The sequence below is a fragment of the Amia ocellicauda genome, chromosome 16, assembly GCF_036373705.1.
Source record: "Amia ocellicauda isolate fAmiCal2 chromosome 16, fAmiCal2.hap1, whole genome shotgun sequence".
In the NCBI taxonomy this organism is placed as follows: domain Eukaryota; kingdom Metazoa; phylum Chordata; class Actinopteri; order Amiiformes; family Amiidae; genus Amia; species Amia ocellicauda.
In genome coordinates, this window is record NC_089865.1 from 3,696,197 (window position 1) to 3,721,024 (window position 24,828).

Genomic DNA, 24,828 nt, shown 5'->3' on the forward strand with positions numbered 1-24,828 from the left:
GCTATAGTTACTTTCCCTTGACAATACTTCAGACTATTACATTGTGCTATTACATATTGTATATTATATACCTTTCTCAATCTCACTGTTTCAACAGGTATAGTTACACCATAATCAGGAGTCTCCTTGGATAAAAACAAACAGATAATAAAAAAATACATATCAAGCACGGTGAGCAGCAGGACCAGCCGAATACGTCTACAGCCTGTAAATACAGTTCTCATCATCACGGATTAATGCTGTTTGTCGTGGGGTTTGCTCGCTGCCTCGAGGAGCTCCAGTGAACTGCAGCCGCGCCCCACAGCTGCTACACTGCGCCCGACTCAATCCACAACAAACTGGCATCGCAGCCACTGGATGGCGCCCCAATACAGGAAAGTCATTTTTTAATCATTTGTAGAAACTTCAGCATTGAACTCCGCAAATAATAATAATTTACAATCATAACACTATTATATACATATGCAGTATTTAAAATATATAACAGTATTAATAGTTTATAGGGGAATACATACATTACACAACTATTACATTCTGAAGGATCAATGGTCTTCATTTCATTTCTTTTTTTACAACATTCAGAAAGCTTAATTCGTCGGAAGAAAACATCTGTATACTGTTTCGCAAACGAGAACCCCTCAGCTGGGTACCGAGTCTCTGCCACCCTCCTTGGCCAGCGCCTGCACCTGCCCGAGCCGGGCCGCGACCCTGACCCCCAGTCCACTGCTGCGCGGCGCTGGGGGGGGCTGCTGCGGCTGCGGCTCTCTCGCGTCCCTGTGGACAACAAAAGCAAAAGAGCCAAATGTGAAAAACTTTAGATCAGATTACACAACACTCCCAGTTATGAGATGCTTAGAAGTTTGTTTTCTTTAAATGCTTTGCAATTGTACATCATGATGGATTCATAAAATAAGGAGAATAAATTGAATCACATTGAACCGAAACGTTTATTTTACTGGACTCTATGCAGCGCCAGATGCCCGTAAGTTTAAACGTCTTGCTTACCCTTCCTCCCGGGTCGAATGGTCTTTCTCTTGTGTCAGAGTGTGACCCTCAGTCAACATAAACTCGGCTTTGATCATCTCAGGAGTGAGAGACGCCGGCGCGGTTTCAGACCTGTCGGACACACGGCAACAAAAAGGCACATGTACAAATGTCACACACAAGACAAAACACTAACTCTCTGTGGAAGCCTGCGATACGCACAGCGGCTTCGTGGAACAGGACAATCGCTTCATTTAATGTCGGGTGTAATCTGAACTAAAACCAGATCCTTACGATCCGTCCATGACGTCGTCTCTCAGCTCCTCCGGCAGACCGGTCAGGACAGGAGGGACCTCGACGGGCAGCAGGTCCGAGCCGAACAGGTCCGACCTTACAGGACAAATAAACAACAAGCGTTTGTGTGCTGCCGCAGGAGGAGCCAGTTTCCCGGCATCTCGGCTGCTTTATAGGCCAGTTTCTCAAGATGTCACAGGCTCAGAAATCTGGGAGGCGCATGGCCGTCTTACCCTCTGGGTGTCCAGGCGTCGGTGAGCGGAGGGGCGGTGGAGAGAGCGGCCAGAGAAGCCGATGGGAACTTCCTCCAGGTCATCACCCCAGGAATCACCTCCTAGAGTCAGCGAGAGTGTGGTCAAGCCCTGCCCTGCCCATGTATAACCCACACGGCAGGAACACGCAGAAAACGATGGCTCATCTTGAGTTTTACATACAAATCTCATGCTTAAATGAGAAACACGATCACAGGATGTATCAGAGGAGAAACTGATACGGTGCCCCAGTAGCTTCTTAAACCTCTTCATCAAACACATCTGACATGGGCTTCAGATATGGGAACTGAACCTGAATGTGGGGACTTCATTCAAGTCTTCAAAATCGACCACATCAAACCAGAGGAGCTTTTCTAGATCAGCAGGGACACACGCACCCGGGGACACAAATGGAAATTGGGCTTCAAGGCATTCAAGACAGAAAACAGGAGACACTTCTTCACACAGAGAGGCGTCACAATCTGAACAAACTCCCCAGCGATGTGGCTGAAGAGACAATTTGGGAACATTCAAAATCAGACTGGATAGGATCCTTGATCACTTAGTTATTAATGGACACCAAACGAGTATGATGGGGCGAATGGACTCCTCTTGATTGGACACTTTATGTTCTTATGTTCTTACAATAATACAAATTGTAATGGTTTACGCTCAACCTTGACCCACAGAAGTCCATTCCCCCTGTGTACCGGATGACACGCTGGACTGATATGTGATTTATAGCTTCTCTGCGGTTGATGGTTTGGACACACGTCTTTACCGTTCGGTCCAGGAATTTCTTCTGTGTGCCAGCGACGCGAACCCCCTCCACGGCTGCCCTGGTGATGGCGTACCTCGGGACAGGGCAGAGATTAAACTCGAGGTCGGTCTCCAGGTAGGGGAGGTGGGGCTGAAATGTGTGAAGCCCAGGAGTGGGGTTCTGCAACACATACACAACAACATGTAAATGAAACACAAGATCTTCCCTAATAACACACAAGGATGTTAATATTTCAACAAGCTAACACAATGTTATCAGACCCCGGACTGATATTCATCTAAGAAGTCCTCAGACCTCCTCACAGCGCCCGTGAATCGAGAGGAGTCGGGCAGCAACAGGGAAACAAAGCCTTTATAAATCGCAGGCCTCGCCGGACTGCTCTCTCTTACAAAGATCCTGAGTGGGTGGCACTCTGGCGCCCTCAGCAGAGCGCGGGGCGCGGTGAAGGCCAGCTCTCTCTGTCCTGACGCCTCGTCTCGCGGATCTTCCAGGTCAATCAGTGTCGTCCCTGAGGGGGGGCGGACCACAGCTGGCCCCAGCTCGTCCTGCCCAGGAACACAAGCACAAACACTAAACCAAGGGATGACTGGCGGCTATAGATTCCCGGTCAGAGAAGGACGTTCATGTCAGGAAATAATTGTGTATAGAGTTTTCACAGCTGTATTTTCCCCTCATTTCGTCTTTTTTGTTGTTGTTGTTGCGCAAAAGGTTGATTGTTAACTGCACTTGGAGCATTTTAAATGATTTTCCGTCGACAGCCGATAGGAATGGATGTGCGAACTCTGTTTATTCATCGTCAGTTAAACAACGGTTTCCAACGCTCACGATTTGGATGGTACAGCTGGAAAAGGTTACAAATGTTAGGAATAATATAAACACCAACTTTTCCAGGACATAAAATCCAACGTGTTATTAAAAAGAAAACAGTTAGAACACAGGGGGAGCCAAGCACATGTCAGCTGAGTCATAAGATAATTTACCGAAAGAAAATACTCCCGGGAGCAGTAGTTATAGGTATGGTTAGTACTGGGGAGTAGTAAAGTGCAAAAGCAGTTAAAAAAAAGTAGGTCTACATACACATACATGTTTAAAAACATAGTCACGGAAATGTAGACCTCGGTCAATCAGCTGCTTCCACGAGTCAGGGCTGAATGTCATTGCAGTGCTTTTGTCAAACCAGGGAATTCCCCCAGACTCGGTCAGGGCGGCTCAGTTGCCTACAGGACGGGCAGAGACGCCCCTGATGTAATCCACAGCATATTGCACTGACAATATAGCACCGTGTCTTCCCCTAGCAGGATATTACAGCTTCTTATATCCCTCGGCAGAGCAGATAAAGACGCAATATTCTCTGGAATTATTTTATATGCGGTTGCCTAGAAAATCCGTGGCACAATTACAACAAAACTCTGAAAGAACCTTCTGAGGTCTACGACGATGGACTGGGTTTCAAAGCCGGTGCCTCTCCAGCCATTTACCTCGGCTCCTGACCTCAGCGGTCTCGCCAGCGCCTGGGGGACGAAGCTAGCCGATGCAGCCATCGCCGACACGGGCTGGTATCCCATCAGTCTGTAGCGCTGGGGAACCTGGGGTTACGACACACACACAGACTTTTGAGGTCAATCACAGTCGGATCAAATTAAGATCGATTGACTGATTCATTGAATTCTATCCAAAATTCTGGAAACCATAAAATTAGATGATAACGCGCCAAACCTTTAGCTTGAAAAAAGGAGTCTCTGCTTTAATATCAATTTCAGTGGGTTTAACAGGAACCTGTCCAAGGGCATCGGGAGCCTGGGATGGAGAGAAGAAAATGGTTATTGTTCACACTGTCTCTGGGGTTATTAAAACTTCAGCATATAAAACAATACTTCATCAGACACTTCAAATGCCACACACTTTTAATCTCAATTCTCAAATTCTGAGAGGTTTTAGTCTTTCTGAAAGTCATTGGACAGATGGCGGTAGCTGTGTACGATTACCAGGGCTTTTCACAGCAGACGGCTCCCTCCAAACAGGGCCAACGATACCAGCTGTCTTGCTAATGACAGCATTGTCTGCTCCCTAAACATTCAGATAAAACACACCGACGCTGTATCACAGAAGACACAAGAATACTGGGGCCTACAGAAAGATCACTGATAATGTCTGTAAATGATTCAAATGGACTTCTCATCTCTTGATCAAAGATGCTCAGAGGAAAAAAAACAGAGAAACAGAAACCCGGTTGTAAACGATACACATCCCTCGTTATCTGAGACTCACAAGTTCGTCGGCCTGGGTGGGGGGGGTGTAAGTGGGGAATGTGAAGGGAAGCAAATTGTCCAGGGACAGTTTCAGAGGGAACGCCTTCTCTCCCTGGTTACTAGTGCGGCATGTTGAGTCCCCTGCGAAGAATAACAACGAACAAACACAACATTTATAAAACCACAGGCAAGCGGAGAGAGTGCAGGGTCCGCATGTTGCTTTATCCACTATAGAGGCCTATAGAACAATAAATGTTTCTACCCTCCCCCCCAGTATAACCTTAATCACTTCAACTCATTTACAGTAACTAGTATTGGTAGCCATTTTACAATGTGTAATGTTTTACTTACACTTATAGGTTTATCATGCAGTTCTGTTTAGTGACTAAAAGTGTCTCAGGTGAAGACATCGTCTGAATAAATCAATCAATAAATCAATAAATAAATTAGAACCAGGAATAAAGTCCTGCCGAACATTTGTAGAAGACTGTTTCAGTGGGAATCACACTGTTTTACAACCAGCAGTTAAACTGGCAGGAACAAAAACACGGCTTGTTTTGGGAATGATTTTCCTGTGCCGATGCTGCGGTGCAGTTCATCGCTGGGTCATTAATGTCCCTGTCGGCTCTCATTTCTCACCTGCCTGAGCCGTTCTGTCGGAGAGCGTCTGGACCAGCTTTCTCAGAGAGAGCAGCCTGTTATTCATGCGGCAGCGAATCAGGATCTTAAACAAAAAAAAAGGTCATACAGATTCAGTCAGTGGTAAACAAACAACACAAACACACCTAAACGTGTTGTCAGGCACTCCAATTAAACAAAGTCTTAAAGGTTACTGTTGTTTTAAGGCACAATTAACCAATTAGACACAAATAAAGAAAAGACTCACTGTGTGTAGCAGGTGATAGATGTGTATGTGGCCAACGGGCATTGTGTAGGTGTGGCAGACTGGTCACACTTTAGGGATATGAGCAGTGAACCTGATATTTCTTTGCCAGGTGCCATACAAATAAAGCAGGCAAAGTGTGTACAAACACATCAAGGGCTCTGAGTGTCACAGGGAACGTTCCCATTATATTTGCAGACGATGCTGGTTTGTTAAGAGCAGTAAGAGACACTGAACTGACAGCCTATCGGGCGGCAGCTAACAGTGTTTAAACATTTGACTGTGACCTTTAATAAATGCAGGACGTGCTGCCCATGGCATTGAATTAGACTGATGAACGTGCCACGGTGGAATAAACTCTGCCACACATCCATTCTCCGCACTGCCGCCCAAAAACGCCAAATATAATGTTACAGCTGCGGTTGCTTTCGCTTTCCTCCGATTGTGAGTTAAAATGGGCTTTCATCTCCGTTCCTAATTTAATTTATCGCTGGCGTACAGGGGATATCTCACCTGTCGTGAACAAAAGAGGAACCCTGAATGCATAGTCTTCGCTATCATTTCTCGGGACTTGTGGGGCAGAGATGACTAAAGTCTCGAGTATTAATGAGTTTCTGCTTATACAGGCTTTTCCATTCCACCAAAACACAGGATTCTGGTGGATTAGTCTTGGCGTACCCTATCTACAATAACAGTGGAGGCTAAAGCACACCTGTAAAACCAGTCCTCGATGCTATGAAGTAAACTTTAGGATTCGGACAATTTTTCTCCTGCACAAGTTCATACACAGCCTTGACGAACTGCCAATACCAAAGATTAACGGCATCATCTATGCAAAGGTAATGTAAGAGGGACCAAAGCATAGATGAGTGGTTTGGGTGAAACCGGTTTAAGAAAACATTCACTGGATTTCTAAAACACGTATCATCATCTGTGGAGGTACCTTCCTGGCTGTCTGCTGGAAAAGGCAGAGAGCTTTGTGTCTGGCTTCCCAGGGGTTGTTTGAATAGACGTCAAACGCTGGAATGCAGACAGGAAGCTGAAAAACAGGAGAGATTCGTCAAGCAGACATATTAGGACCACTATTGCTCAAAAGCAGGGTTATTCACACTGTGAGTACGTGTTCTCGATGACACGGGGGGGTTGAACGCCCCGGCCGAGTCTACATGTCCACAAAACTGTCACATTTTATACACTAGGAGGCCGGTGGCATCTCTACGATTAAAACAATCACAAGACCTACCTGTCCTGCATCGCGGAGGACTCTCTTCTGAGACACCTGAGGCTGCGTCCTTTGCATTTCTTGCTCTGTTGTGACGTCTCCTCTTTGCAACTGAAATCAAAGCACACGCATTGACGATTATCAGGATGAGCCCGGGCAGACGAGGAACGCTGACCAGAAAAAGGCATTATTCTCGTTCTGGCAAAGCATCAAAATCACAGAGGAGACCTACAGACCGGGGCAGTTGTATCGTGACAAAGCAGTCAGCTTTTCTTGTCTTACAAACACAGAGCCACGGACCTCATCAGTGTAAATACAGCGTATAAACATCCAGATGGGGACGAATGGGAAAGGAAGTACATGTTATGATTGCAGCCGAACTGGTCTTCAATTTACGGTTATCAAAGCGTCCCATAAAGAACAAGCGCCCTGAGAACTGTGTTTTCCGCTCTGTTTGGTTTCAGGAAGCCAACTACGAATGTCAAACATGTGTAGTATTTCAATTCATATTGGAATACAATTAGAAATGCAAAAACACTCATAACTTTCTAGGCTTTCATTCTGGGAAGGGATTTGGCATATCAATCAATATATTTTTACCAAAATAGAGTTTGTATAATCTATTTTGGAACATATTTATTCAGATTTAAGCCATTATAGGTCATGAATTAAGTACAATCATTATTCAATTACTCACAAACGGCATCAGATAAGCTAATTTGGGTCTTAAGTGAATAAATTATGTTTCTTCTCCCTTAATCCAATACTGTACGTTAAGGGTCTGATTATGTATTTATGAAAGGCCTGTATTTCACAATGGACTGTGTTTTTATTACCATATACTCATGTGCTGCAATGTCCCTTTCCTCCAAAATGCATTGTCTCGTTGCGGTCGAAACTGGATCCCTGCCAAGGTGCACTTGCCTAAAAGAATTAAGGTTTGTGAGAGAGAGATACACGTAGTTACGCCTCCATATCAGTTCATAAAGATATGTTTAATTAAGCTAAACGAAGCTCATAAAAGCATTTCAGCTGGATATTAAAGGACACTCACTAATAAAATGTTCAAACGATAAACCAAGATAACGGAGACGCGTTTATTGCACCAATGTTAATTGTGAAAACAGACAGCGCTTTAGTGTGACTGAAATATGACATGACAACACACACACAACAGGATTTACATCAAGCCTGGATCTGAACACGATACACTGAAACATTATAGAAAGAATCTCAAATCCTGCTAGCGCCCCTTGTGGTTGAAGAGGTCTTCACTTTTGCAGTGTTGAAGGAAATCATTTCATTTCATTCACAGCTCTTATACCATCTGAGCTGATTGGCTCTCTCTTCCAGCACATCCTGACGAACTCTTTGGTCAAATGTGGCTTCTTTCATCTGTCTGGTCTGAAATCCAGCGCCGGTTTGGGACAGGGCTGAAAATGTGAATATCAGAGAGAGAAAAAAGACACACATCCTAAATAATAATTAATATAACGCATATGTGATGCTAGCCACCTAAAAATAAAATCGATAATGTTTGCAATGGGTTACGTATGTCCAGCTTAAGACAAAGAGATGTTGAACCTTTATTTGCCTTCCTCTACAACTACAGAGCAGGCACCCAGCGAGATTCACAAAGACATGGGCGAGGCTGTGACTTACACAAGAGCGATTGAAGCTACAGACAAAGATTGAGGTTATTGACCTCGAAGACGTGGAATTTGGATCCGACGACAGAAAACTCCTGCTCCCGTCCAATTCCAGGAACCAAGAAGAAACAGAAGTCCAAGAACAAAGAGCGATTTTCCATTCCTGGCAGTGGGAATTTATACTGTTATGTGTCCCTTTGTAATAAATTCAATATTTTGGGTCTACCGTGGACACAGACATTCCACTTCGCATTGTGAATAAGGCTGTTATCCTTTTTGGGAAACAGCGTTGCAAGATTTGTGGCTGAGCTGAAATAGTTCTCCAAATGGGGTGCGGGGCCGGGTAGGTATCCTTATATGAGTAAAGCCTTAAATCACCCCGGGGCTGCGTTCATAAACAGTGAATGGACAGTGAATTATGTATCTCTAAGACACTCAACACAGCCAGAGAGCCCATGTACACATACTGCGCTACTAGGGACAACTTGTGGAGTCGAAAGAAACAGAAATCTGATCACAACACACAGTGGTACAGCTTCACAAAATGTTTGTGACCGCACCGGACTGTGCTTTTAAATCTCTGTGAAGGAGGAACTTTTGCTGTTGGAGTAAAAAGGTCAACAAATTAGGCAATTACTCCCATGATTAATAACAGCTGGTGTATCTGACTCAGCTACTTCAGAAAGTTTCATTTAAAAATAAACTATATAAAATAAGATGATCGAATGGTTCTGGTTCTTAAGCTGTAATTGTTTTAGAGGTAAACATCGTCTGGCCATTCGAATCAAAAGTCTTAACCTTTGGACTGCGACGTACCCCGCCCAATGCATGAGAACACAAAGCAAGATGACAGGGTCATTTGTAATAAAGCACAATCTGTTCTCAACCGACAATACCTTCCTTCAAGTCTTTTGCGCGCAGCTTCCCCGGCTCCTGAAGGAGTACCTTGGCCACTGCGCCTGGGTTCAATAAAGCCACGGGAATCCTCATGTTCTGGTAGATGATCTCCTGAAATAACGTGCACTGACAGTTAGTCTCACGATCCAGTGAAACACACGCTGTTTTCATGTAACAAGGGCCTCATACATGGTATTTTATTAATAATCTGTGTTCCTAATATATCAGCTAAAGTTTTGTTTGTCTTTACTGGTTGTGGTTTGTTTGTTTGGACGGTGGAATAAAACCTAAGCGGCCCATTGTCTGAGACCCCCAGCTCGTTTCTCAGCCGTGAGGTGAGGCCACATTGACGGACACTTTCTTCTTTACCTTGGGTTTATCTGGGGAATGCGTTGGCTTCGATTTTCGCTTTGTCCTGGATAAATGCACCATTGATAACCGCTGAGGGTCCAGCAGGTCTTTGGCAAAGGAGACTTGTGTTTCCTCATGTTTGTCCTGTTGCCTGAAACAATGATAACACAATCCATAAATTACACTTTATTAACTGGGTTTTTTAATGACTGGATGGATGACATTTCTATTATTTTCTGAATTAGGCTTACACTGCCACCAAAACACACTTCCGATATGTTGGTATTCCATGTCTTTTGCTCTCTGTCTTTTGAGCCGCTGTGAGTCTTATGTTCTTAATTCAACCATTTCATTAACGGACACTTCAAAAAGACTCCGGAAAGAGGTTTGAAAAAGGATAGACCTGATACAAGGATGTGTTCACTTCGTAAATCATTAACCTCTCCTAGCTGTAAATGGGAGTACAATATGTCTACTGTAATTGATGGATTGTAGTCATTTTCTCATGGGAACAGAACAGAGAAAATATCTTAAAAATGCAAATTCAAGGTGAGATTACAGCCATATCTATTTCATTTTTAAAATAATAATGACCCTTTGTTTCAGCTGTGAAAGAAATGACTTGAGTGCTGAAATTAGATGTTTAGGATTCAGCTTTTTGGTTCCTGGAAACACCATCTTAAAAAGCAAACCGTTTCAGTCAGCACATATCAACAATTACAATTATTACAAAGATAATGAGTGTCTTTGGACTGACTGTAGTTTGAATTCTGAATATGGAATTGTGGGTTTATAGCCTAGATGTTGAGGTAAAAGGCAAATTCTGTGTTAATTATAAATATACCCTTCTATCCAAGGCAAATAAATGTTTGCTGTGACCCATCATGCCATGGCAGACACTGTGACAGATCAGTGGCAATTTCAAAGTAATGACATGATCGTTTTATAGCTAACTAAGCCACGCCACACATAACAAATCACATATCAAATACTGCGCAGTTCAAGATACGATCTCCGTTTGTTTTAGTGACGTGTGTTCCTCCTCATCATCGCCGATACGTCTCTTATCTAATCACACATACATTATTTATGAATCCCATGCTGATATAGCCTACATTTTTTGGGGGTAACACTTTAGATTACGCGACCCAATTTCATACATAGATATTGGATTAATAATCTATTCACTTGCAACTAATTGTTAAATAAATATCAATAGAATGTCAATGTAATATTGTCAGCATGAAAAAAACACAAGTTACAAACTGGTTCAGCCCTCTAAAGTGGAGATATCAGACCCATAAGCAAAGTTACAAGAAACAATTGGGTAAAACGTAGATATCTCCACTTCAGATGGGTCATCCATTGTTTTTTCCACGTTGACAAAGTTTTTGGAATAGATAGACACTTAATGAACATCCTATTGAACTTTCATGATCAAGTAGTTGAACGGTAATAGAATGTTAAAAGAAAACAGAAGAAAGAACAGAAAGAAAACCATGTAAAAGTGAGTTTATGACAGGCCTGCAGTGACTGAATACCTCAGGCCCAGGTTGGGAGACGAGGTCCCAGTGAAGGTACAGACATAAGAATTGGAGTTGAACTGCGAAATGACCAGCTGTAATGTCGTCTGCACGGTGCCATATTCAGAGGGGGAGAATGTCACGGTAACGTCCACCTGCCCGTTCGCAGGAATGATCCCTGTTGAGAAAATTTGCAGACAAACGTATTGAGTGAGACTGAGACAGAAATCAAACCCAGAAAAGGATCGGTCAGAACAGAGTAAATACCCAGGTCGAATTAAATGTAGGTGACGAACGAACACATTTGGACAGTCCTCTCCTAAGGTAGGAACCCACAGGGAACGGTTATAGCATGAAACATTGAGACCCAAGTGAAAGATCAGAGTGTCGTTCGAGTTACTCCGAGCGAGTTACTCCGCCTGTGCAGAATCTAAAGGATGTGACTCTGGCAAACATCAGAGGAGGAAATCTTTCAGGCGAGCTGTTTAAACAGCACACTTAAACATGAAAGCCTGGAGTCCATCAGCAGTACTGAAACACAAACATTGAAAAAAACCTGAATATTATTACTATTGAAATAATAGCCACATATATATGTTATAAAACCAATCCTAGAAGGGTAACTATGGTCGTAGTGAGGCTGTCATTTCTCACACATCTCCTTTGGTATGGACTAGATACTGACCAAGTACTGGAAAGAGAGGAGTTAAAGACCACATACAAAATACAACAAAAAGCTTTAAAAAGCAATACCGTTTTGTGTTTTTTTTTTATTATTATTATTATTATTATTATTATTATTATTATTATTATTATTATGAACCTGTCCTCTCAAGTGATGGTATTGGGAAGTTCAAACGACAGTCCTCTGATGCCTGCAGGATAGCAATTGAGGACCAGCTGGCCAATGCAGATCGCAAATCTGCCCAGTGCAATGCATCCCTGATATTTGGTTTAAATAATTTAAATAATCAACCGTGGTGGATTGGAGGATGCGGAGCAATATCTTTTTTGGCATAATGCAATACGCAGTCTCACTACGACAAGAAAATATTGATGTTCAGGTCACAGTCTAAACAAGATCAACAACAAGAAAACTAAGAATAGAACAGGTGGTATTTCTGGCACACAAACCACACAGGCTTTTGTTCTTTTTATTTAGTGTTTATTTGTAGTGATGTTGTTATACACTAAACATTAGTAGACAAGTTCAGTCTAATTATTTAGTTAAATCCATTTGTTCAATGTCAGTTTTGCATTGCTATGCAGTTAGTGCCGACACTTATCTGCCAAATGTCGTGGGCTAACGTGCATTAGGTATAGATTTATGTTGTCTTTCATTTTAACATTAACCTTGAATGCACTTATTCCATTAAATATGCATAGACTGCTCTGACACCAATGTATTTAATCAAAGCGAGGGCAGGAATATGACCACACACAATGTATTCATGGCATGACATGTTTCAATGCACACCCGGTATTGTATACACTTATAAAGGGATAGGCAGGGATGGAAAATATTCTTATATTCACTTGTACTATATTCAAAATAAACTTTATAATAATAACATCTGCCTTTAGAGTAAGAATAATGTCACGCTGATGGTTGACTGGTATCTTCCCAGCACTAGCAACACGTTGTGTAAATAGAAAACTGGAGAGGAGGAGGGATGAAGGGGAGGTGAAAATATTTGCACAATGGATCTCTAAATGGCATCAATGTTGTTTATGTTCGATTTCTGTCTTTTCACAAAACATCTGTTGCACAAGCAGTTTTACATCCCTGGCATCAAGCACAACGTTCTCATGGTCTAATACCTGCTATTGTTATTGTTTTCAGATACCAGTACATATCACACAACTCAATGGTTATGATATTTATATATACATACATACATACATACATACATACATACATACATACATTCATGTTTAAACCTTAGAATTCTACTAGATGTGCAGAGATATATTACAAACATTTAATGATTTTCTTAAAAAGATTCACTCTTTAAATGAATTGTTAATATTAGTGAACACTCTGTCTTCTTACCAAACAAGCGGAATATCTCACCTGAAAGGGGCTCTACAGAGAAGGCCTTGTGGGGCTGGAGGCAGTAGATCTGGAACTCAAAGTCTATCGGGCAGCTGCAGCTCAGCGGGATCACGTGTGTCTTGCTATAAGACGAAACGAAAAACAGAACTGAATGACACGGTTCAAGAAGCAGCAAAACGCAATCCAAGCACATAGACATGGGCAAGAAAACAAGATTAACTGTTTGTTGTTTTACGTTACATTCATTAAAATATTTGATGGAAGGCTTTTTGCTATGGAAATTATAAAATACTAACAGATAAGAATTAAAAAATTTAAAACCTGACTTCAGTTCAGGGTTAACGGCAGATTAAGAGGATTTTTTTTATTTGGCTACGATTCATTACTTACTACCTGTTTCATTTCTCAATGAATAAAACTTTGCATTAGTCATTGCACGCACACACATATACACACACATGAACTCTACTAAAACAAACTGGAAGTCTTTAAACTACTAGACCTAACTGGAATTTGTAAGCACTTCTAAACACTCATTGGCTTATAATCAGTTTGCAAAACAAACCTCTCTTAGGCTCAGTTTTGAGTCTTATATTTTGAACCCATCCTAGTTCATTTCTTGACATAAAATACAAACATAGAAGAGATTTAGTATTAATAAAGCACCTGACATGTGCATGGAAAATGCAAACAAAAACATGTCATTTATCACCGTAAGAGCACTATGTATAAATGTTTGCTAATGAAACTGAAAAGGGTACCACTCTCTTCAAACATGACATTTCTTAAACGTCCAACTTCAGGCGCCATTACATTTCAAATGTTCTCCTCATTCGGCATCACACCTGTTCCCTTTTATATTACTTAATGGCTTTAAAATCCAGAGTCTACTTTCTGTGTCAAGCGTTTTAATGCAAATCCTTGACATTTGTGAATAATTGGTCCGTCCTGTTTGTAGAAGTGACACAGATGTAAGTAGTTCAAAATGTGATTTGACATTTTCTAAGCAGTAAAGGACTGTATCTGAAACATGAAAATAGTGGTCGGGTTAAATTGCACACGTTGCTGAATCTAAATATTTGTGATCTTGAACTTTAAACCTGCAGTGTAATGTTTGTTTAATTTGTATTTTATAGATGTACTTAGCAACTGGATCATGTTGATTTTAAACCCATTAACCAACATTTTAAAAGGCGGTTTCCTAGAAGTTTCATTTTGTAAAAACAGATAAAATAATGATATGATATGATATGGATCTAAAGGACACCCGATGAAGTTTAAGGAATATAAATACAAACAATGCATATACACATGACCCTACTGACATCACAGTAACAATTTCTGACAAACCCATAATACATTCTTTCAAGGCTAGGCCTAACGTTGAATGGTACTTTCTGATTTTAAACACAAATCATCAACAATGCATGTTGGCTGTTGCCATGTTTTCTCTAAACTAAACCTCTTATGCTCAGACACAGTATTGCCTTTTGTTCGCTCTCCAACCTCTATAAATCTGCGCAATAAAACTGACAAGGATGTTTATCTTGTTTATATTAAACAGCGTGAAGTTTATGTTTACTGTAATTTCTGGAACATGTTTATAGCAGGGGCTGTAAAAAATTGGAGATGAGTTCTGAAAGAGCAAGCGCAATCATAAAGGCCTTGTGTCTTTATTGCTTTCAGGAAACAAATACCCACTGCAGGCATCGATCTAATAACCGAAATTAAGAATCGAAAACTATTTCACTTCGGCGTTGTACAATAGACAAACAAGATACAGTCATTATTATGCAGTGTAGCTAATTATCCAGCTATATGAAGTCAAGAGTATTGTTGATAATAAAAACGCATATATCATCTGTATTAGATTTGGAATATAGAATTACACCCAGTAGGAATCCCTCCTGCTTATTCTATAGGTGTGTAACATTAGGTAAAACAAGCATGAATACATGCTTAGACTTAAATTGTACTACATGAAATGCAGTTCGTATTTTAGTATTCCTAGTTAATCTGTAAACTAGTGGAAACATATTGGAGGCCTTAATCCAACAATGGCCTGATAAAAGTTGATGATGATGATATATATACAGAAGGGTGACAAATTAAAGGAAAAATCAACATGAAGTGTCTCAGTGAGGTGCTGGGCACCACGAGCCCCAGAACATCTTCAATGCTCTTGGCACAGATTGTACGAGTCTCTGACTCTACTGGAGGGATGAACACCATTCTTCCAAAAGATATTCCCTCATTTGGGGTTTTGATGATGGTGGTGGAGAGCGCTGTATAACACATCGGTCCACAATCTCCCATAGGTGTTCAATTGGGTTGAGATCTAGTGACTGTGAAGGCCATAGCATATGAGTCACATCATTTTCATACTCATCACACCATTCAGTGACCCTCGTGCCCTGTGGATGGGGGCATTGTCATCCTGGAAGAGACATTCCCATCAGGAGAGAAATGTGTCACCATAGGATAAAGGTAATCACTCAGAATAACTTTGTAGTGGTTTACAGTGACCTTTCCCTCTAAGGGGACAAGTGGACCCAAACCATGACAGGAAAATGCCCCCCACAGCATAACAGAGCCTCCGGACCCCCTCACTGTAGGGGTCCAGCAGTCAGGCCTGTCCCGTTTTCTTGGTGTCCCACACATGCACTCGCCCACTTGTCAAGGATATGGTGAAGGATGACTCATCTGACCAGATCACTTTTGTCCACATCTCTGTAGACCAGTGCCTATGGTTTTTGCACCACTGACCTCTCCAATGTGCATTTGTCTTTGTAATGAGGGGTTCATGCACTGCAGCGCTACTACAATATCCCTCTCTGTGTCGTTCTCCACTGACTGTTCTTGCTGACACAGTCTGATCACGTCCTGCATTGACATTCTCAGTCACCTGGGAAAGAGTTACTCTGTTTTTCCTTACATATCACAGTAATGCACGAACATCACGGTCATCGAATGTGCGCTTTCAACCACAATTTCCAACCCTGTTTACTGATGTCTTTCCCATAGATCTCAATGTAGATGTAACTTTAGTCACTGTTTCTATTGAAACACGAGCCAGTTGAGCGTCTGTGTGACTGAAGCTCCTGCCATTCGTGCCCCAATAATGACCCCTCTTTCACAGTCACTTACATACTTTCCTCTCGCCAAAATCGATGTCAGCCGGGCATGCTCAGCATTTGTATACATGCCACAGAGCATGATAGGATGTTAGTTGTTAAATTGTATCATGCAGTACACCTGCTTGGAGGCATCTGCATTCGTTATGTTCCTCCACTCATTTATTCAGGTTTTTCCTTAAATTTGTCAGCCGTCTGTTTGTGTATATATATATATATATATATATATATATATATATATATATATATATATATATATATATATATACCCCATCCCTTTGCAGTAATGAAAGTAGAATTGTGGGAATGTCGTCTAGTTTCTTAATTACTGCCAATACAGAATTCAAGGTAAATTATGCTTTTGGCTATTACAGGTATTAATCTTTATTTATGTAATTGAGTAATAATAAAATAGATAGTACCACTTCAGTGTCATCCCTGTATCTGAGGCAGTAAATCTGAGGGATACAGATTACTACTACTGTAACTAAAGGAAGCATCCTGTTTTCCAAGGGCATCTCCACAAATGTGCCCGGTCCAAAATCCTCACCCACCTTTCTCCTGCATATCCATCAGTGTCACCAACCATGTTAACATATGATTAAAAAATTATCTTTATGGCCTGCTGCTGAAAGATAATATTTGCCCCGTGTGTTTATTCTTCAAACATGTCTGAGTTGTCGCTTATCACGTTTATTCTGTAGTTTGCCTTTTTATAAACTGAGGTGCAAATTGACATTAGTATCACAGCAGACTGACTCCTATGAAAGAGTTCCCTTTTTCCACTCAAACTTGTAATGATTTTCAGTTTTTAGAAATGTTTTATAATCAAATCAGAGAACAGATTATGTTGGTACCTGATATCGATACCTGATACCCCGTTAGTCCCAACAGAAAAAACAACCTTTTCTCTGCAGTCTTTGACCGGAATGCAATAGGACAATCAGCCTGATTTATTTATTTATTCTGCCTTTAAAATCTATATATGTGTGGTTTGCAAGGATTCCCAAGACAAACAGGGGAGCGACAGTCTTTGATGGCGAGGGCATAGGAAGAATCTCAACGAAGAAAGAAAGTGAGGGGGAGCAGATTATCCGTTCACTATCCTCTGGTTCCTTCCCATTTACAATTGTGTATAATTCTTCCTCTGTCACTTTAAGGAACTACAAGATGGCTTTATTACGATTCATAGTTGCTAGGCACAATGCTCACTGTCTATCTGTGACAAACATGATGTAAAATATTGACCAGATAAATTATATTATCATCGAGACGTGGTACCTGCATACGTCTTTTTCAATCTCATCTCTATATCGCTGTGCGTCTATGCCAGGGGTGTTTAACGCTTTATTACATTGCTGCTTTAATCTCTCTATACTAACATCTGAGTAATGTCATCACTCTAGATATGCAACTCAGTGACTAGAGTTCATGCTGATCTGAAAAGCAGGCGACAGTAAATTCACCTTTACGTAGGATTTTTATGTTAATCCCATCTGTTGGCATAAGTGGTGTATCTCAGACACATCAGCCCGGGCAGGGAGGACGTGCATTGTGTTTTATTCAGCAGCACAAGAGGCTAGCTCAGGAGTAATGAACGCGTGCTATGTGCAAGAATTATCCACAACAGGTCATTTATCACTGAGTTTCTGAACGTATTCTACAGAGGTAGGTGACTGATTATCTAAAGCAATACAAGACACACAAGATATAGATGCACATATACAGACGGGTGACAAATTAAAGGAAAATGTACAAATAAATGAGTGGAGGAACATAACGAATGCAGATGCCTCCAAACAGGTGTACTGCATGATACAATTAAGCAATTAACATCCCATCATGGTCTGTGGCATGTATACAAATGCTGAGCAGGCTTGATTTTGGATCAAGATGGCGAGAGGAAAGTATCTAAGTGACTTTGAAAGAGGGGGCATTATTGGGGCATGAATGGCCGGAGCTTCAGTTACACAGACGCTGAACCGGCTCATGTTCTGGACAAGTGGGCGAGTGCATGTGTGGGACACCAAGAGAACGGGACAGGCCTGACTGCTGGACCCCTACAGTGAGGGGGTCCGGAGGCTCTGTTATGCTGTGGGGGGCATTTTCCTGGCATCCCTCCAGTAGAGTTCAGAGACTCGTAGAATCTGTGCGAAGAGCATTGAAGCTGTTCTGGGGCTCATTGTGCCCAACACCTTACTGAGACACTATGTTGGTTTTTCCTTTCATCTGTCACCTGTTTGTATATGAAATACACACAGAAATATCTATTTAACTCATCATGTAGGGATTCTCAAGGCCTCACCTCTGCCCGAGGGCAACGCTGCGCAGGTTGATGTGCGAAGGGAAGTGCAAATCATCGATGACAGGATAGGCGTGAACTGGAACCAGGAGGTTATCGTCTCCCTAGAGAAAACAGCTCGCTGGTTTTAGAGGAATACTCTCATATTTACTCTGGACCAGCAGAACCTCGTTATTAGCACAAAATAATATGAAACACAAGTTCTTACCTTGCAGTGAACTCGAATACAATCGTAAAAATAACGCCATTCATCTGGGCGGAACAGCACAGTGACGTTGTACGAGAGCCCTGGCACCAGACGATGCTGTGAAAAACACAATCAGAGTACTGCATATAATATTTCAACAGAACAGAAAAAGACCCAAACAAAACGACAGAAAATTAACAATGGTGACACTGCTCATTAACAAAGCCATTAAATATACGACTCCTTAACATCAAACACAGGGAGGGTTCTGGGGTGGGGGAGGTTAAACCAAATACAGCTTCTAAGCCAACACTTGAAAACAAGTCAAAATATTTAAAACTGGATGTAATAATTACACTCCGATAGGAAAATATGGATGATTCTGGAACTCATTTGATCTTTTCACTCTAGTTTACACAGTATTGGTTTTACATTAAAATTAATGTTTAAACAACCACTTGCACTGCATGTTGAAGCATATTTCACACAGCTTTATATATTAATAACCATTTAGCCGAGATGAACCAAAAGGTGCTTAAAATTATACCTTTTTCAAATACTTGATTTGGAAGTACTTCGTTTGGGTTGGCAAAATATGAATGTTTATGACTTCAGACGAAATGTTGACAAGTTTCTACAAGAAAAGAAAAACAAGTTCAAAGCAATTATAAAGCTTTGTGTGTGTGTATATATATATATATATATACACTCACCTAAAGGATTATTAGGAACACCATACTAATACTGTGTTTGACCCCCTTTCGCCTTCAGAACTGCCTTAATTCTACGTGGCATTGATTCAACAAGGTGCTGAAAGCATTCTTTAGAAATGTTGGCCCATATTGATAGGATAGCATCTTGCAGTTGATGGAGATTTGTGGGATGCACATCCAGGGCACGAAGCTCCCGTTCCACCACATCCCAAAGATACTCTATTGGGTTGAGATCTGGTGCCCGGGGGGGCCAGTTTAGTACAGTGAACTCATTGTCATGTTCAAGAAACCAATTTGAAATGATTCGACCTTTGTGACATGGTGCATTATCCTGCTGGAAGTAGCCATCAGAGGATGGGTACATGGTGGTCATAAAGGGATGGACATGGTCAGAAACAATGCTCAGGTAGGCCGTGGCATTTAAACGATGCCCAATTGGCACTAGGGGGCCTAAAGTGTGCCAAGAAAACATCCCCCACACCATTACACCACCACCACCAGCCTGCACAGTGGTAACAAGGCATGATGGATCCATGTTCTCATTCTGTTTACGCCAAATTCTGACTCTACCATCTGAATGTCTCAACAGAAATCGAGACTCATCAGACCAGGCAACATTTTTCCAGTCTTCAACTGTCCAATTTTGGTGAGCTTGTGCAAATTGTAGCCTCTTTTTCCTATTTGTAGTGGAGATGAGTGGTACCCGGTGGGGTCTTCTGCTGTTGTAGCCCATCCGCCTCAAGGTTGTACGTGTTGTGGCTTCACAAATGCTTTGCTGCATACCTCGGTTGTAATGAGTGGTTATTTCAGTCAAAGTTGCTCTTCTATCAGCTTGAATCAGTCGGCCCCATTCTCCTCTGACCTCTAGCATCAACAAGGCATTTTCGCCCACAGGACTGCCGCATACTGGATGTTTTTCCCTTTTCACACCATTCTTTGTAAACCCTAGAAATGGTTGTGCGTGAAAATCCCAGTAACTGAGCAGATTGTGAAATACTCAGACCGGCCCGTCTGGCACCAACAACCATGCCACGCTCAAAATTGCTTAAATCACCTTTCTTTCCCATTCAGACATTCAGTTTGGAGTTCAGGAGATTGTCTTGACCAGGACCACACCCCTAAATGCATTGAAGCAACTGCCATGTGATTGGTTGGTTAGATAATTGCATTAATGAGAAATTGAACAGGTGTTCCTAATAATCCTTTAGGTGAGTGTATATATATAATATACCACAGAAGAAAGAGAAACAAGAATCAGATCATTCTCCACTGTCCCCATTTAACTTTTATTCCCATGACGCTTTCCAGCTGCAGGTCAAGACTGTGATGTGCACCTATAGTGCTGCGAACGTACACAGGTTATGGTTTTCAGATTTTCAAAGGAGATTTGTTTATGAAAACCACAAAATCACCTGTTCACACAGTCATTATATTATAGACAGCAGATACACTGCTACACATCTACTGATTTTCAAATGAAATCCCACAGCATATTATTTACAATGAGATTAACTCTTTGGCTGAGTGTTTGGAGCAACTACTGTTTGTTTTGACGACTGTGTGTACCGAGCGGGGTCTTATTTATAGACCCAGAAACTGTCCAGGGTACGAGGCTTTAAAAACAACGGGACTGCATATGTATCTGCATATGTTTAATGTAGGACAATTAACAAAGCAAACGTTATAGCTCTGTGAAGCTAGTCAGGTGAGAAACACAAACTAATTTCTGCTATGAGATCAGGTAAACTTCTACAGATAATCACTAAACCATAAGTGCAAAACCTGTAGGTGCTTCTACAGATGTATTATGCAAAGTAATTGAAACATTATAGCTTGTTTTGTGTGTCGTCTCTCAGTTTTAAGTATGTATTAGCTGTAATTATTAACTGGTTCTTTACTATTTTGGCACAATTCATATTAATAAACAACTATTCTCTGTATTTTTGCACTTATGGGGAAATGTTGAATCCAGATTGGAACACAGTAAACATGCATATTGTTATGGATGTTTGGTATGAACTTACCAAGACCTGCAGATAACTTTTCCCCAGTTCAAAGCCGCTGAAATGCAGTACAGCGGGTTCAGCCTGTATGACACTGTTACTCTGGAGTTTGGCATAAATCTCTGCAATCGAGAGAACAATATAGTACATACACATAGGGAATATTTGCATGGTGCTGTAGAGGTATCACTTATACACAAATGAAGCAAAGCATCTTTTAATGTCAATAATTAAACACATTCAAATCTGCCAGTTGAAAGCCAAAAGAGGATGACCTTCTTCAGTGCTCTTTTGCTGCAATCATATTTAAGTCTCAGACAAAATGACTCCATCACAACACTCATTAATTCTGCATGTCTGCAGGCAAGCACATGAATATGAATTACAGGTATAGTTTGTAAAGATCTAACTGCCTACTTGTTTCCAGAAGGTGGTTGGGTACATCTGCTCCCTTTTTGGTTTCTTCCACAAGCTGGTTCAAAGGAAGAGGAGTTTTTTTCTTAAAGCTCTTTGTAAACAGCTCGGATGCTGAATGGACCACCTCCATAACGATGGCGTTCTTGTACCTGCTCAGCTTCTACATGGTTAGATTAATATATAAATAGCAGTACTTAGTCAATCAATGTTTATTTAGTAAGCAGAGCACTTTACAGATTGAAAAGAAATAGACAAATAAAATAAGAAACAATTAGGCTTAAAGGTTAATTCAGTGACTCTCAACCCTGGTCCTGGAGGAGCCCCTACCCTGCTGGTTTTTGTTCCAACTGAGCATTCAATTACTTAATTGAACCTTTATTGAAGTAATAATGTCCTAAATCAGAGCCTTTTAATTATTTTAAACAGTAGGTGATTTAAGTTAAGTCTAATACAGGAGACACTTCTTCACACAGAGAGGCGTCACAATCTGAGCAAACTTCCCAGCGATGTGGCTGAAGAGACAATTTGGGAACATTCAAAAACAGACTGGATAGGATCCTTGATCACTCAGTTATTAATGGACACCAAACGAGCGCGATGGGGCGAATGGGCTCCTCTCGATTGGACACTGTCTTATATTGTATACAGAACTTATTATCTTATTAAGGAACCAACCTTTTATCAGTTACACACTTTTAAAAGTAAAATGTAAGAAAATTATTAGTTCAATTAAAGGTTCAATTAAGTAACTGAGCACTCACTGGTGAAAACCAGCAGGCTAGGGTGTTCCCCAGGACCAGGTTTGGAAACCACTGGGTTAATTGGTATAAGAGTTCATTTGAGATTCAAATAAGACAATTACATCTCCTTTTTAATAGCATTCATTTAATTGTATTTTATACAATGCTGAAATGTAAAATGTAACATTTTAATTTAAATTGGAAATGTAAAATTGTTACCTAAAAGTAAAATTGCATGTATTGTCTGTCCTTGTGCAGAGCCACCACATTCATTGTTTTATTTCAAGGTAAACAAAGGCTGAAGTAACAGGTCATTGAGTTCCTCTTTGTTTCCTTATCATAAATATTTTGGTTATAAAATCTGAAATTATCTTTAAAGCATGTATAACATCAGTAACATGTGACACACAAGCTTAGTTTACTTAGACTGTACACTTTTACCTAGAAGAAGTTTAGCTGGGTTTGCACTGATTTTGTACTTATTTTTGATATCCAAACCAAGTACTCCTTCTACAAATCGAAACTGTGAGCATGGATAGAAATAAAGCAAACAACAGGAAAAATGCTTGTTTAATATCATGTACCCAAGTTAATTTTTCAGTCCTAATGACAACAAAACAACAAAAGAAGTGTCCCCTTCACAGTCTGAAACAGATTCCAAGTGTGTTTAAACACTTTCATAAACAAGTATAAACACTTGGATATCAGCACTTTCACAAATAGCTTGTAAAAACATGCAGGGCTCTTTACATACTGCAACACAATAGATATCACATGCAAACCTCAGGCCGAAGAAAAGAGCACTGGACGTCCAAGGCGTGCTGACGTCACGCTCACAGAACACCTCTGGGAGGAACTGTGATTTTGCAGTACAATTTTTTGGGGCTGCTGCAGCGTTGAGGTGCCAAAAGCTGGGACTTAAACCCTTGCTGTCGTTTAATTATTTAATGATGTATATATGAATCTATCTATCAATCTGATCATGTCTTATACAGGTACCGCAGTCTATTGATAAACAACTAATAATTCCCCCCGCAAACCCCTACATCAATCACACTCGGCCTATCGGAAAAGATACTACAAATAATAATACAATAATAATAAAAGTCAGCACGTCCATTAAGTCATTCACTTCATGTATTTTATTGTAATGTCCTCTAGTTATTATTAACACAATGTGAATAGTGTAGCATTCATTCGGCTGTAGCGATAACGCGTTATATTGAATATAAATGTGTTGAAATTTAAAAGTTTTACCTCTTCCTCCCGCACGCGACAACGAATCCGAAACTTCCGCCAAACATCCGCGTCGCTGTGGCAACGGTCATCTACTTCCGGGGTGTCACCGGCCGGCGCAGCAAGCGGACCGGGGGGCGGCGGGGTGCCAACTGCGCCCACTGCACCCACTGCACACTGCACACTGCACCCACCCACTGCACCCACTGCACACTGCACCCACTGCACACTGCACCCACTGCACCCACCCACTGCACCCACTGCACACTGCACCCACCCACTGCACCCACTGCACCCACCCACTGCACCCACTGCACACTGCACCCACCCACTGCACCCACCCACTGCACCCTACTCCCACTGCACCCACTGCGCCCTGCGCCCGTTTGCACCAGGCGGCGGGCAATCAGGTGCAAATCATCAGCTGCCAATGCATTTTCAAATATGCGGGCACAGGGGCTGATTTTATCCTGACCTCCAGGGCTGCATCTCCAGTATCATTTGCACTGAAGCATAAACACTGCAAAACAGCAGCGGGTGCAATGCATGCTTATCTGCATTTGCAATGGCTCACTGAAAATACACAATTCACAACCGGTCAATTCCCGTGTTGTGCCCTCAGTCAGCATGCACCACCTGAGTGAATCTCTGCTGAGACTGGGTCCTCGGTGCTGTAAATGCAAATGACACAATCGAGTGCAATAGTGTGAGGATGCAATGTGAGCTTTACGATGCTTTGGACACGGGATGCGCGCTTATTGTCAGGCTCAGTCTCCCCTGTGAAACAGCCACTTCCAAAGAGCACAGGCTTCTGAGGCTGTTATGACATCACATCTTTCTCAGATCACCTCCGAATAAAGTTACAAAAAATGTATCCATCTAGATGTGTCCAGGCTATGTATCCCCGTTAAAAAAAAACAAACAAAAAAAAAAACTACCATTTAATATAATACACT

General features: G+C 41.4%; 1 protein-coding gene across 1 annotated transcript; it reads right to left on the bottom strand.

The window, feature by feature from the left end:
* Positions 1–369: 369 nt before the first annotated feature.
* On the bottom strand, positions 370–23,991 carry cfap221 (cilia and flagella associated protein 221). Its single transcript, XM_066688129.1, has 24 exons — positions 23,894–23,991; positions 21,897–22,056; positions 21,501–21,601; positions 19,311–19,397; positions 18,785–18,880; positions 18,580–18,680; positions 13,159–13,262; positions 11,103–11,262; positions 9,580–9,712; positions 9,210–9,321; positions 7,989–8,097; positions 7,501–7,588; positions 6,686–6,775; positions 6,386–6,481; positions 5,199–5,283; positions 4,579–4,700; positions 4,027–4,107; positions 3,789–3,896; positions 2,700–2,855; positions 2,311–2,469; positions 1,512–1,612; positions 1,279–1,374; positions 1,006–1,116; positions 370–774 (listed from the first exon to the last, which is right to left on the bottom strand). The coding sequence occupies exons 2-24, from the start codon at positions 22,024–22,026 to the stop codon at positions 639–641; spliced, it is 2,562 nt and encodes an 853-aa protein (XP_066544226.1). The 5' UTR covers positions 22,027–22,056; positions 23,894–23,991; the 3' UTR covers positions 370–638.
* Between the last annotated feature and the right edge of the window lie 837 nt (positions 23,992–24,828).